The following is a 16,635-nucleotide window of genomic DNA, read 5'->3' on the forward strand; positions in this document are numbered from 1 at the left end:
CTCAATAGTGGGAGCAACATATGATTTATAGATAATTTTCAATTCGGCAAGAATTGGTCAAATGCTATTGACAGTCATACTTAAAAAAAAAAACACCACAGAGGGCCACAGCGGCTGAGTGCTAAAGCACTTATCTCTGGTGCGTGAGGTCCCTGGTTCAATTCCCGTCCAAATAAGTTTGTGTGGGCAACATCATGTCCGTGGGTTTTCTCAGGGTGCTCTCGTTTCCTCCCACATTTCATTCCACCAATTCTCTCATCATCATTCACTTGCCTTAATTATTGTATTCTTTAGTCTAAATGGCATAATCGTGGGAAGTTAAACTCAAAGATTTCATTTCAGTATCAGAACGTGGGTAACTCTGAAGCTGTGACTTCATCTTTATATGCGCCTTTACCTGTGTGAAAAAAAAAAAAACTAATGTCCAAATATTAAATTAAATCTTAAATTCCTAGTCGAAAGGCATCAGGTTAGATAAGTTTAGCGAGCCTATATGAGAAGTAGAACCCGAAACGCATGAGCTCCCGCCTAGAATCGAACAGGGCGCCCCGCACCGAGGACGCGTACGCTGACTATATAGCCATGGAGGAGCTCTCATAATTTGCTAATTCAGATTAGGAAGTATTGGATTTAAATACCTTTTTCTCTGTGCACTCAAAATTAATTATGAATTTTAATAGGAAATAATGTCTCGTTTTGTGCAATAGGAAATATTAGTTCAGCCGAAATCGTATCTTGTATGGAAAGACTGAAACTAGATTGGAATGATTATTTCTGGAAAGTCTACCAGCAAACCTCAGCAACGATTCGCGAGGACAACACAAGAACAGGTTTTCTCTTCTGAAAACAATACGACCAGAAGAGGGAGAAGGCCGTGGAAAGGGCAAGAGACCACCTGCTGCTTGAAAACCCTTTCATCTGAGCCGTTTTTACGCGCCGTATTTACGCTCGAAGTTAAAAGCACCCAGACTTTTCCAGCGTATGAAAATTCGGTACGTAAACGTACGCCAGGTCCCATACACTAACGTATTGACAGCTGCTAACAAGACTAGCGCAAGAAATTTTATGGCTACGGCTGAAAAATACGTCAGTGTATGGCTGGTATAACTGAAAGTTTAACATACTGTGTTAATATTTTTTAAAGCCAATATTTACAATGCAAAATCATTGAGAACATAACAATGCAACAATGAAAAGCTTATTTTCATTTCTGTAAACTTTTCGGTGTAATCCTTTGATGTGGAGAAAAGAAAATAAAAGAAGAAATTTTTCCGCCAACAATGAATAGTATGCAAGAACTCCATACCATATTGTTAGAGTGACAACGCCAGCTTTAAGTTGTTAGGGGGGCAAAGGAGGGGCAGATACATTTTCGGGGCCGGCTATTTGCCATACCAAAAATAACTTATTTATTACGTTTGACTTATTTTACATTACATTGTGTATTTCGTTGCTGTTTTTATGTTAGATCTATATGATTATAAATTAAACTTATTTCAAATAAAATTTGTAACTAACAAATAAATAACGTCTGCACATGAAATATTTTTCAATGAAACTTTTGAAGCCTAAACATAAATTGAATTACTTTCGCGTATGCTACAAGTAACATATTCGTCTATATGCTACGTATCACACACTCTCTCTCTCTCTCTCTCTCTCTCTCTCTCTCTCTCTCTCTCTATATATATATATATATATATATATATATATATATATATATATATATATATATATATATATATACAGTGGCGTATTTACGATTTTGTTTCGGGAGGGGCTTTGCTAGCTTTCGGGAGGAAGGCTTTGCCTGGAAATGTGAAAATTCTGCAAGATATTTACTTTACTTTACTATACTAAGTAAGATTTCGGGGGGGGCTTAAGCCCGGAAGCCACCCCCTAAGTACGTCACTGTATATATATATATATATATATATATATATATATATATATATGTAGAGAGAGAGAGAGAGAGCCAGAGAGAGAATTTACGAGGAGCTGCTGAAAATGTCGTAGTCCAATCCAGAAGGAGTGTAGGTACTAGGTAGAAAAATGAAACCGTAGTTTAGAAAAACATATCTCTGTATGTACAAATATAAATTTTCATATTAATAAGGAAATTCTTATTGTTTCTCAGGCCTCTGAAGTGATTATGTGTGCCCAAACAGATAATTTCACTAACATCCAGATTCTTACTGTTATAACATTTTTGTTCCACCAAGGAAAGTCACCGAAGTAAATTAATTAGGAAATCAGTGAAACACCACGGGACTCTCCTCCGTTATATATAGTGGTGAAGAAGTAAGTGGCTTAGTATAAACGTAGCAATTTCTCAACAAATTATGCTTTACATCCAGGATGATTAAAAGCAATGACTCTTCCTGGAATCATGGATGCAATTTGTGACATTATTCTTGAAAATTGCAGCATTTAAGCCAGTGGTGGATATAGCCCGGGGCCGGAGGGCCTAGGCCACCCCAGTTTTTGTGTGACAAAAATAATTTAAGCTATTTATATTTATTATAGTCTGAGGTCTGCACCCCGCTTTCTCAGTTTTTACCTTCTCAGAAAAACTTGTGTCAGGGATTCTGGGCATTTCTTTGGAACTCGTCGGTAGCATAATTCAGAATGGCTTGGGTATGCGCAAGTTCTCGGCATAATGGGTTCCCAAAATATATGTCAGGATAATAAAAGGGTAACGGCATTAAGAGAAGTATTCTTCCAATTTGACCGTAATGCTGATCAATTTCGCTGACGAATAGTAACCATAGATGAAATATGGTTGTACCACTATGATCCTGAATCGGAACAACAGTCAATGGAGCAGTAGCACTCATTTCTCCATCGCCCCAAGAAGTTCAAGACACAGAAGTAGGTTGAGAAACTGTTTGGAACATTCTTCTGGTATAAGTATGGACTGGTAGACTACCTCCTCAATGGTCAGATATTTAATCCAGAATCTCTACATTACTTACAAAACTGAAAGAAAAATTCAAAGTTCAACGCTGCGGAAAATGAAAAGAAAGGAATTCTGTTTCTTCAGGAGAATACACCTGTCCATCAAGCCCCTGCGAACATAACTGACATTGCATAATCCAGGATTTCAATGTCTAGATCATCATTCTTATTCCGCAGATTTAGTTCCGTCTAACTATTACGTGTACTTATTTCCCAAACTTAAATAACACTTGAAAGACGCCATTTTAGATCTGATAGGGGTAGTGCTACGAACAGTGGTGCGAGGAAATCTAGATTTTTTTAAACTTTTCTGCAAAAGCTGGAGCACTGTACAAGGTAGTATATTGACTCTCGGGGGAAGAGAAGAAGAAGTAAAACTTCACCAATCCACGTGCACTCCTTCTGGGTTGGGCTACGAATTTTTCAGCAGTTCCTAGTCAATATGGTAGACGTCACGTCAGTACTTTGAAACAAAATAAGTAAAGGAGCACTAGTATAAACCAATTACTAACTAAAGATCAGCACTCTGACAATACATTTTATTGGGAATCAATTTCATTCCATAATTTTATTATCATTTGCAGGAAGGGAAAACACAACTCTTTTTATCTCCTTCAAAAAATTAAGCCCTGGTAGTTGCAAACTAAGCTGTTATAAGCACATCCTCTGAATATTGGAAGCCGAGAATAATGTTTCAGAAAAAAGAAGTTTTAAATAAAACAAAATATGAAACTGAAAACTTAAAACCTGGACAAATACAAACAAGTTACGTAACTGGTTTTACCTTTCTTTTGTTTCCAATCGAAGTTGATCCAATGAGAAGAAAACAAGTCGACCAAATCTACTATTGTTCGCTAGGCACAACTTCTAGTTTTGTTCTAAATCCAGACTCCATATTGGCGTAGATATTAATATTACAGTCGATTGGTAAAATCAATCTTCCACATTTAAAAATTAAAGTACACACAAGTAGAAAAATAAGCATTTATCATAAAAACACTAGCTGCAAGTGTTCAAAATAGATTTATGGTTTCTATAAAATCAATTGAAAATTGCTATTTTTAATTAGGCAGCTAGTGAAAAACAGCAGCTTTCGACTCCAGCCGAGTTTAAACTCAACCTAAACTCAGTTGACCAAAGTGAACTGACCCGACTGACCCGACCCGACAACCCGACCCGATAACCCGACCCGAGCTGACCCGATTGACCCGACCCGACAACCCGACCCGAGTTGACCCGATTGACCCGACCCGATAACCCGACCCGAGTTGACCCGATTGACCCGACCCGACAACCCGACCCGAATAACCCGACCCGACAACCCGACCCGAGCTGACCCGACCCGACAACCCGACCCGATTAGCCTGACCCGACAACCTGACCCGACTGACCCGACCCGATAACCCGACCCGAGTTGACCTGACCCGACCCGACCCGTTTGAGAGCACTATTTGCAACACATGTGTGGATACACGGAACTGTGGGACGCTCCGTTCGTTGCGCCATCTCTTGTCCACCCGCACGAATTAATTCCTAGACCAAATACCTTCCTCCCTATTGTAAGCTACTAAAACGTAAATTAATTGCTTAATTTGCCTTCCTTCCTTGTTTTGACTTATACATAAAAGCTTGTCGTATAGCAATCTGAAATACGAGTAATCCCTTATAACTAGACGAACTGTTAAGTCCTGCGAGAGATTTGTAACTTGTGTAATAATTTCTTCGAATACTTTTTTTTTTTTTTTTTTTTTTAGATTTCTTTGATATCCTGAAGTGGTGAACACCCTTTTTCCATGGGTGCCCGATGGGAAGGCAGGGATCACTCCCCTGGCTCACTAAAATGTATACGTAATATAGCAAATCACGTATATTAAATACCGGATATACCAGACATGGTACAGCAACCATGAAGATGCCCCTCCCTAGAAAATTTTCTTCGGGCGACCCTAGCTCTTTCTGATTTCTTTCTTATGCCATAAACATATTCAATCTAAACTTATGCTCCGCATCATTTTAACATGAAATTTTTAATTATATTAGAATCATAGACAAAGGCGGAGCTACTCTAAATATTTAGTTAGTTTTCCCCTTGATATAGTCAATGTATTCATAGAAAGTAATTCAAAAATATAATATTAGGAAAAACGTATAAAATATTGTTAGTGTAATGAGAGTAGTCTCACGTATTAAATTCAGGTAGAGCGAAATTTTTCATAGTACATTTTGTTAGGTTCTAAATCGCATTAGCATGAAACAAGTTAAAGAAGAGAACCTTTTCTTCTTCCATTATCTTAGTATGAACGAATCGGTGACTCATAGAGCAGTTAACAGATCGAATCGGTCGCTCATAGGACAGTTAACAGTTCCTGTCGCTAATAGGAATGTCGCAAGTGGGACGACACCGACAAAGACCAGGAATCCTGATGCAAGACCAAGACCAGGGATCTTGATTTAAGACCAAGACCAAGACCATACTTGCAAGACCAAGAGTCTTGCACAAGTACCGGCTCGGTGGTAGAGCAGTCATGGGTGGTTATTGGGGTCCCTGGTTGGATCCTACTACCATACACAAAAAGCATATTTACAAGGACGGCCATATCCACTTTCGACAGGTATTTCCTCACGAGTGAGTGATGCCAGGATGAAAACAGATGTGTTCTATATAAAGTGGACATTCCCCTACTAAAAGATTATAGACGTTCGTTCCAGGCCGGTAGCCAGCCCAACAATGTAGGGGAGGGGCGGGCTGGCTGAAGTTAGGGGGCCCCGATCCAACCATATTATAGTTCATCACCATATTATAGTTCATTTGCAAGCCTACCGTGAAAATTTTTGAGGGTCCAGCAAAAATTTAGGGTGACGGCTCCCCAGACCCCCCTTGGATACGGGCCTGGTTCGTTCCAGTGATAGAGTTCATTTGGGGGATTTTGTCCAGCTTTTTTGTTATTTCGACCACTGTGCGGCACATCGAAGATGGAACGATATAACATTATACAACAGTGAATAAGGCTAAAGGAGACGGTGATAATGAGAGATGAGTGAAATGGTGGAATGAAGAAAGTGGAAGAAACGGGAGGACCCCGACAAAACCCACGAGCACGGTGTTTGTCCACCACAAAGTTCACTTGGCGGGGGCTGGGATCGAACCCGGGACCCCAAGCACCAGAGGTGAACGCTCTACCACTGAGCCACCGCACCCCCTCAATATAACTTGGAGTTTGATGCCGTTATTTTGTATTTCTAATAGTGGTCAAAAGTAATATAAATTAAGTTTACACAAAAGACATAGATAGTTGTAGACTATTAAATCCGTGCTAAGTGCCAAAACGAAACGAAAATATTGAGTAAACAGCCCATATGTTACTACAGAACTGATGTGGCATATAGGCATGCGTCACATTCTGGGGATTATTTGATCTACTTCCACAGTGAATACTAGATAACCAAGTTTTCACTGAATAGTGTTAGGCACATAGCAACATTTTACATTAACCGAACTTTTCTATTTTTGGCACTTAATAGGAAATTTATTATCGCTTATATCCAGAGTAAAATTTACCTATGAAAAGCATAGATTTCTTAAAAGCAAGACTTGCAAGACTCTTGCTTGCAAGACCAAGACCAAGACCGGGTGTGCAAGACCAAGACCACCCAAGTCTTGGTCTTGGTCTTGCATTTGCTTATCACTAGTCAAAATAACACCACAGTAATATTAAATTGGTAAAATGTGCACAATTTATGAATCACATCTTGTACCAAAAATAAATAAATAAATAAAACCGAAATGCGTCTATTATTTCTTTCCTGCCTATAGCGCTGCTGTTAAGACATCAGTGAGGTAAACAGTTGACTAATTTGTGTACAGGGTTTGGCACTGATATTGAAAGTACGACTTGTAGGAATTGTGAACTCTGTGGGTGTGAGTTTCCGGAAAACCTTAGTGATTGGCACCCACACCTTGTCATTCATAGGTAGTTTAAAAGAGGTCCTTTAGTCGGGGAGAAGATGCAATTTTTAGCTGTACCATGATTTTTTAAAAATATATACAGTATATAAGGTTTTTCAGCTGATTTTATATGATTTTGGGGTGCTGATTTCGAATCCGATAAGTGCCACTCTGTAAACCTTGGGGAAACTTCGCAAATGGGAGGCAAAGAGGGTGGTGGTCTTTTACTTTCCATGTCTACTGGATTATCTCAGCATAGTTTCATTTTTCTCATATCCTGTTGACAGTAGAATGCTAATTCATACATATGTTATAAATAACCATACTAGTAACCAATTAACAGAATTTGATAATTTTCTCACAAATGTCAGGGTTTGCCAACTATCAATAAAATTTACAAAAATAATTTTTATTCAGAATGTTTTATTTTACAAACTTTTCACGTAGAAAATGTTAAGAACAAGAGAAGTATCATATATATTCCAAATATACGGTCCTTGAACTCTCATATGAGCCCTGAATAAAAGCCAGACAATCACTAGAAGGGAAATGGGGAAGTACAATTTTTGACTTCTAAATATGGTTAGTACAAAAATACATTCGGAACAGTTCAAATATATATTTCTTGTAAACTATTTCCAATTTGTCTCTTAATCATTTGTGAATAGTCTTAAACGTGTTCGTTGTGTAGAAATTCTACTTCCTCTCTTGAACGTCATAGTTGCCAACTATGACGAAATTATGTTTTTCCGTATTTTGAGTCGAATTTTTAGTGATAAAAACGTAAACGTAAATGAGATCTACGCGAAGTATATGCAATATTTTTATTTACTCTTCATATAATTTCAGACGAGCAAGGGAGACGAGAATTGAGAGCAAAATTTTATTAGAAATTTTCCTTTCATCAATGTATACATTTTTCTTCTGATGTAGTAACAGTACAATAGTAACTTTTTACACATTAAAGCAAACGAAAAAAATTCAAATTACGAACATGCAAACTTATGTGTCGTTTAGGCGAGATTATAAACTAATTTATATCTGAGAAGAATCAGACTGGTTCAAAATTCATTGCTGGTGAACACGTAGTGAGAAAAAAAAAGTGGAATGGAATATGGACTAATCAGTTTATCGAAACTACATACATGAGATATGGTCATAGACTTGCTGGTGTAGTTGGATTTTAAACTACCTACGCTATACACCTTGTCATTCGTAGGTAGTTTAAAAGAGGTTCTTGGGCCATGGGGATGGAAAAAGTGAACAAAAAGATCGTCCTGACTGATGTCTTCAATTCTCAAAATCCGCCATTTCTCGTCCTAAATACAGATACGGTGTCATTAGGTGTAAATGACATGCTATGTTCTGGAAATACTGAAGTACTGCAATCAGTAAATTCATCTGGTTGTGACAATTCCTAACATTTGATTTGTGTTTGCGTCAGAGGTACAACTGGTATTGATAATTCTTTTACAAGTAGCAAATCTCGAATTTCTTGCTGTTTGATTGCACTTCTTCTGATGAAACATAGATAAATTATATGTCTGAGATAGTATCCACACAGAACTGAACATCTGTTCAGCTGTTAAAATTTCGAATTTCACAATATTGCAACAACTTATAACTCAGAAACTACTCAGGTCTCAGTGATGCAGTTTTACCCACTTGTTACTGCAAAACTATCGTATATTTTGTGCAAAGTTCACATTTTTCACTTGCGTCCTTCCTGAGATATTGATGGTGAAAATACACGATTTTCGAAAATTCGCAATGTTTAAAAATTTCCAAAAAATCAGGTATACGATTCTCAGATTTGAAAACTTGTTTGGGACGTTGTCTATTATCTAGTCTCTATGTAGACAAAAAAATTGAAGGTGAGTTTCATTTATTTTGTTTCAAAATGTACATTCGAAAACGGTCAATTTTGGGTTTTTAACATCAATGTTCAGAGCTTTTCCCCGACGTTCTAAAGTACGTCTCAATCTTCACAGAACATAGAATGTTGTCCATTCCATTATCTTTCATATAGTCCTGGTTTGAACTCATTATCTTTAAAACCTAAAAAGTTACAGCGTTTAAAGGAATCCTCTAAAAAGTACAAAATACGCTTAGGCGCCTATACAAAATGGCCGCTACAAACAAACCTGCGTGGCTAAAAAACAAATGAATACCCGTTTACAACTCCCTGAATGTGGTACAATCTTAGGAAAAATAAAAAATAAAAAATAAATAAATTTTGTCAGCAACCTTTGACCTGGAAATTGGTTGACTTAATTTGGATTGCTCCCTACACTATATATAGTTCTCCAGATATAAGGCGTACAAGAAAATTTTTGATTGAAATATAGAAAAGCTATTGGATCTTCTGATGCATTTTTGGATCAGGTCCCACAAAATTTTTGAACGTCCCTTAAATCGAGTTTTCATGTTCATTACGGAATAAGCACATCATACTGAGTTAACTGATAGTTTGGGTTTGGCTACGCTATATGTAGTTCTCCAGATATAAGGTGTACAAGAAAATTTCTGACTGAAATATATTGGATCTATTGATCCAAAAAGTGTATTTTTTTTACTGGAATATGTGCTATCGGAAGCATCTTACAAATAAGAGCGTGGATAGACTTTACTTAAGAATTTGTATATTATATTGAATTTCAAAGATCGTTTATTCAGAAGCTTCTAGACATTGGAGTTTATATTCATATATGACTAGCAGCGTTCACCCCGCTTCGCTGCGGTCACCCCGGAACGCAATAAACTTTGTTACTTAGATAATTTTTACTTTTTCGCTTTCAAGTGATATGATAAAAACCATAGAAGATTGCATTAAATGTTAACATTATATCGCCTGTCATTTATGTTAACCCGCCCCGCTTCGCTGCGGTCACCCCGGAAGTTGTCGCTTTCAAGTGATATGATAAAAACCATAGTAGATTGCAGTAAATGTTAACATTATATCGCCTGTCATTTATGTTAACCCGCCGAGTGACACGGTCATGCGGGTTGCATATAAATACGTTTATTTTTACCTATGATGAACTAACAAAGGATTTGTACGTTATGGACACTTGAATGGTCAATTATCTCAAGAAACTGGTAATTAAAAATTAAAGTGATATGATAAAAACCATCTAGGGTCCAAATCCTAATAACCCCCCAAAAATAAAAGAAATTGGTTCAGCCGTATTAGCGTGATGAGGTAACAAAGGATTTGTGCGTTCTCTTTTATATATATAGATGCATAACAAGTATTTAACTCAGTTATATTTATTTGTGTATAATTTTAGTTCAGTCTGATGACCTCCTTTTTACTATTTTTATTACCTTATACTTTACAGGGGCAGCGAGCTCTCAGATGTTAGTTTGTTGCGGAGATTGAAAAATGTTGAAGTTCTTTCTCTCAGGTAGGTGTAAAATATATTGTGAAAACATAATCACATCATAATTAGTATTTATTGTTCCTCTAGTGTCAATTTAGTTCTAACTGCAATATATTTTAAAGACAATGAAATCCAACTACCCATGCAAATCTTATTGAAGCTCTTACAAACGATTCTATAGTAAGAAAGCGTTAAATTAAATAGATGCTAATAGCTACTTTGTATCATGTCACCCTTATCTCGAATCACTTAAGTATGATGTATCCTTATGACCACAAGTTTTTTTTTTTTTTTTTGCCTCACAAATAGAATGCAACTCAATTTTATTTACCCATGAACATACAAAAACTCATTTTGAGAAAGAGTACTATGTCTTACACCACTTGATGCTTACACACACACAAATAAACAACTTTAGTCCATCTTTGCCAATTTAGTTGTATGAGTTATTGCTCCATTTTTCTGTGTACCATGTTACCCGACTACACTCAAACTTTTATTAGTAAATATAGTACTTCTGTGAAAAATTTCTTCGATAGGCGTGAAATTGAAACCTGTATGCAATTAATACAAAAGAAAAAAATGAAATATCTTGCACTTTTATATTCCACAGGTACGCCGTGTAGGTGATGAGAAATGAATGAAAGGGGGGATTTAAATCAAGTAGCAAGAAAAGGAGAATCCCGAGGAAACCCACTCACACTTTGTTTGTCCACCACAAAAATTACTTGGCACGAGCTGGGATCTACCTTGGGACCTCACGCACCAGAGGTGAACGCTCTACCACTGCTCCACTGTGGCCTCTACTGTTACAAAAGAGTATGCAAACAAAAATGCATTACTAGGCTAATCGATTAAGTTGACGGTAATAGAACACGAACAGAATAAAATAATGTAAATTGAGAAGTTTGATGCATAAAGGGCATAACCTCGCTTACACCTTTATTACATTAAATTCCTCAATTGCAAGTATAATTATAAAATTTGCAATATAGCAGAACAATATATTAATGATTTTAACCCTTGTCCGGGCAAGCTATTTTTGTAACTAGACGGCAGCTGGGGCCTTACCAACTCTTGTTCATGACTTTAACTTCGACTAAAGATAGAAGAATTCAGAAGTTTATGTCATCGAAATATTTATGGTTATTGAGAAATTCGAAATATATATATATATATATATATATATATATATATATATATATATATATATATATATATATATATATATATATATATATGAAGCTACTGGGCCTGGGAGGTCCCGCTTGCCCGCATAAGGGTTAAATTAGGCAAACCTCATTAGGTTGTGAAATCATGAACACAAACGGTCGTCGCCACTCCTTCTATAGATAGCTAATGACAAATGGAGTAATGCTTAAGTACTTTTGAGAATATACTTCTCACCGTATTTTCAAATATTTTGACATAGTTTTCGGTGCCGAGGGCAGCATGCAGTCATTGGATCAATCACAGCTCTCATGAAGTGAGCTTTGCGGTACACACATATCGTGTGCTGGGTTTTTCGGGGTTCTCCCATTTCCTCCCTCTCTTCATTCCACCATTTCATTCATTTCTCATCATCAACGTTTCCTTTAGCCCATCCGGCATAACCATGGGACGTAAAACATAAAGATTTCATATCATTTTTCGGTGCCGCTTATCGTTTTACTGTAAATTTAATTATTGTTTTCTACTAACCATATATCCTATTCGGTTATGTAGCCATAATGCCCTGGAATTGGTATGTACAGAATGCCATCCAGGAGATGGCGAATTACGTTTCAGATTGTGAAACTACGGTAGACTTGAACTGATTGAATATGAAAACGTCCTGATTAAAGAAGTAAACACGTGACAGACATTTATACCTGCTTCTATGCTAAAATATCCTTCACGCGATAATACTGATGAAATTCTCATTAAAGTGATTTCGATTCTTTCAAATTATACTATATTCGCTATTGAAATAAAATAAAAGATGTTTTTGTTATAAATTTATACTTTTGCAGATTATCGTTAAATTAAAAATATTCAACATCTGAAAACAGAAATTTAATTTATAAAAATTACAGGATAGCCAAGTGAGAGAGAAATACTAGATTGAAGTGCAGAATAAATTCTCGGTTTTAGAAGGTTCGGAATGCACTGGTGTTGAAGAAATTTGTGTTGAAATTCTTCAATAAAAGAAAAATTGAGGCACGTAGGAACAAACTATGGTTCGACTAGAAATGCACTAAAGTAGCAAAGAAGGAAAAACAGGCAAAATTACGTTGCTAGAAAATCCGAACAAAATAACTACACAAAATTTCATTGATATCAAACGGGAAACTTCCAAAACGTTTAGAACAAAGAAACGTCTCATTTTTTAAAAGCTAAAATTGATGGACTTGAAGGTATAGTAAAACGAAAATATTCGAGATCTGTATAAGAAAATTTAAGATAGGCTATCAATCTCGCGCTTATATATTAAAGAAAACCGACGAAACAGTTTTTATTAATACAGATAGCTTCTTGAATAGATGGAAAGATTTCTTTGACGATTTGCTTAGCACGCAGTCAAAAATTAATGTTCGTGAAGAAACGAAAATGCATACAGCAGAATAGTATATTCCAAAGCCCAATCGAACAGAAGTAGTGTAACGGACCATTTTGTCACATGGTCCTTACAGTAAATCTATGCTGTAATAGACATCCAATACGTCAACTCCTACGTTATCTGCATATCTGAAAGTTTGAAATAGTTTGTTTATTTGATCGATTTCGTCGTTATTTCAAAGATTATTTATATCTAGATGTTCAATTTATAAGTAAATATGCAGATTCGGAATAATGAACTATATAATAAAAATCAAATTTTGTAATGAAATATCTTTCAAAATATGTAACAAAATAATTATAAATTTTACCATTGTAACCCTTTGGAAATCCAATCTACAATTTTGTTATTTTAATGAAAAACCGAACTCTTAATGAAAATATTATGTACAGAAGAAAAAGAAAAAATTGTAGTTACAGAATTTACTGATATGGAGTTTTAAAAATGTCATGATAATCAGTTTTGAAGGTTAATTAAGTTTTATTTACTGCTAAACGTGTATATTGATTTAAATACAGGGATTATACTAGTTGTTAGTATCCCTGATTTAATATTATATATAAATATATAATTTAAACCACGTATCTTTGTTTTTCAATTGAATAGATATGTTTGTTCGTGAAGTCCTATAAATATGAGAAACATGTTCGAGTAAGTAATTGAGATCCCTGACGAAATCTCCTAACACCTAATGATGTCCCAGTCTTCTTTCGTGCTATAGATAAAATTTAGTTACCAGTTATGTCGTTGGTTATAGTCAGCATAAATATATACAGATGGTCATTGTGATATCCAGATTTCTTCATTTCAGTTACTTCTATTTCCTTAGGATGACATGGTGAATGAGTACTGTATATATTCATAGCTACTGACTACGTATAATGGTCAGGTGTATATATATAATAATGTCACGGTGAATGTGTAAAATAGAGGCAATGCTGCAATATGTTGATGCTGGTGCTGAAAAGCCCGCGTATGATTAGTTACAGCGTATTGTTCTCTTCATAGTATTCATGTCTGTGGCCCATTGTTAAGAAGCCTGATCTACACTAGGTAGCATATAATACGGTATCTCCTATTTATTCATCCTTATATTGAATTATCTTCTTCTTCTTGTATTGATCATCTCATGGCTGACATTCCAACTAGACGTATGGGTTTTATACACTACAAAGTACACAGTACTTCTGCAGAACAACGGACCACGACCAGGGAACTTGGCAGCGTATTTAGTGATATCCGGGCCAAATCAAAATATTAATCTGTTTGGAACCGTCTTGTGTTGGTTTGATGATGTCTAGAGTTGTGACCCAACAAAGTGAAGGGGCGGCTACAGTAGAAATCGCTATAAAGAAATTAAAGAAACACAAATTTCGAGTGTAGACGATATTCTGGCTGTGTTAATTTTAGCAGGAAGGGAAAAATTGTGGAACAAAATACACACTCTCTTTCTTATCTTAGGGGCCGCGGTGGCTCAGTGGTAGAGCGTTCACATCTGGTGCTTAGGGTCCCGGGTTGGATCCCAGCCCCCGCCAAGTGAACTTTGTGGTGGACAACACCGTGTGCGTGGGTTTTCTCGGGGTTCTCTTGATTTCCTCCCACTTTCTTCATTCCACTATTCCATTCATTACTCATCATCACCGTCTCCTTTAGCCTAACCGGCATAACCGTGGGACGTAAAACTCAAAGATTTCATTTTCATTTTTCTCTTTCTTATCTGGAACAAGGAGGAATTACCACAAGAGTGGAAAGAATCATTATTGTTCCAATTCACAAGAAAAGCAACAAAACTGCTTGTAATAATTATCGAGCCATTTTTCTTCTGTTAACATCGTATTAAATCCTCTCAAATATTCTATTAGCAAGATTGACTGTATACACAGATGAAATTATAGGAGATTGTCTGTGCGGATTTAGGCGAAATCGACTAGATATTTACCATTCGACAAATACTCGAAAAGAAATGAGAATACAATATTCCAGTTCATCAATTGAAGAGTTTGATTCAATAACGGCGTAAATCTGAAACATGCAGTTGGAGGAAAATGATGTTGAAAATTTAAGTAGTTTTTTTTTTAAATACGTAAAACAATGTAATATTCTAAAAAGATTCTAAAAACTGAATTGTGATGTTGGCCGTGTGTGCTGACGCGTTGTCATGATGAAGCAGGATCCCACGCAATCCAGTTCTTGGACGCCGTTCCCGAAGCTTCTGGAACACTTTTGTTAAGCAAACAGTGGTGTAGCACTGACCAGTAGCAGTCCTTTGTTCTTCAAGTGGAACAGTTGCAACATGGCCAGATTTGGAGAATAAAGTTGCGATCATCTTCTTCCCCACACTTCGCGGTCGCTTCACTTTCGTGGGTGGATTTTCGTCTGGAAAGATCCAAACTGTAGATTGGCGTTTATTTTCAGGGTCAAATTGATAGATCCAAGTCTCATCACCGGTAACAATGTCAGAGACGCGTCGAGAATTGATTCCATCAAATCTTGCAAGCATTTCTTCACACCATTCCACACGCATGCGCTTCTGCTGTTCAGTCAAAGTGTGAGGCAGCCAACGAGATGAAACCTTCCTGAGCCGAAGATGGTCATGAAGAATTTTTGTTACTGCTGGCGATCCAATGTTCACTGTAGATTCAATGTCCTTGAAAGTTGTTCCAGGATTTTCTCGAATCATTTGTTCCACACCTGCAATGTTTTCATCTGACATAGCTATTGCCGGACATCCAGATCTCTCTTCATCTTTAATCGATGTCCGGCCTCTTCTGAATTCACCAAACCACCGAAAAATTGTAGCACGGGAAGGAGCAAGGTCCCCAAATGCCTCCTGCAAACGGTCAAGGCTTTGTGTCTCGTTCAAACCACTTTTGAAATCGTAAAGGATCATTGCTCGAAAATATTTCCTTTCGAGCTCCATTCTCGACAGCCGAATACTGCTCACATCAACAAAGAAGTGAATGCGATACGGCCACGCCGATAAGCGAGGCGAGTTGAAACTTGCTTCGCTTCTTCGTTCTGGATACCAATACCGAACGCAATTGTTGGAATTCAAATACTGTGCCACAACAATGCGTATCTCAAAACTTTCGTAGTGACCCTCGTATAGATGCCTTAAAATAACAAATAATGCTTTTGACACAGTGGATACTTTCAAATACCTAGGATCAATATTAGCAGACCAAAACCATATTCACGAAGAAATTAAATGTCGACTAAAAACAGGGAATTTCTTGTTATTATTCAGTTCAAAGTCTTCTCGTCGCGAATTCTGTCGGAGAATTTGAAGCTTAAAATATATAAAACGATAATCATGCCTGTTTTCCTGTATGGTTGCGAAACATGGTCGCTTACTCTGAGGGAAGGACGTAAACTGAAAGTATTCCCGATCCTGAGACCCAAGAGCAATGGGAATGACGGAAACTTCACTAAAAAAATGACTTGGTTAGGAATACCAAATTTGTTTGGTCAAGGCATTTGGTCACTTTATTTGGTTAATTAACCAAAATCTGGTCATTTATACCAAACGTGTTTGGTGATGAACATTATATTTTTTGGTCAGAACATTTGGTTGGTTAATTTGGTTATAACAACCAAGTCTTAAGTGATTTGGTAAAGATTCGGTTTTCCTGATCAAAATGTTTAGTTATAAAGTCACGTGTATCGATTTGACTTCTGGATAATGTTTATGGAAGCTATCAGTGTGAGCGTATGTAAGTGACAAATAAAACTATTTAACAGCATAGAAT

General features: G+C 36.6%; 1 protein-coding gene across 6 annotated transcripts in view; it reads left to right on the top strand.

Moving 5' to 3' along the window:
- LOC145668473 (uncharacterized) overlaps positions 1–16,635 on the top strand; it is a 269,194-nt gene that overhangs the window by 45,693 nt on the left and 206,866 nt on the right. For all 6 annotated transcript variants that reach the window (XM_081736397.1, XM_081736394.1, XM_081736396.1 and 3 more), the window contains exon 2: positions 10,246–10,311. In XM_081736397.1, the coding sequence (XP_081592523.1) occupies positions 10,246–10,311 (66 nt within the window). The remainder of the gene's footprint in view (positions 1–10,245; positions 10,312–16,635) is intronic.

Source organism: Thermobia domestica, chromosome 13 (assembly GCF_964235325.1).
Source record: "Thermobia domestica chromosome 13, izTheDome1.hap1.1, whole genome shotgun sequence".
In the NCBI taxonomy this organism is placed as follows: domain Eukaryota; kingdom Metazoa; phylum Arthropoda; class Insecta; order Zygentoma; family Lepismatidae; genus Thermobia; species Thermobia domestica.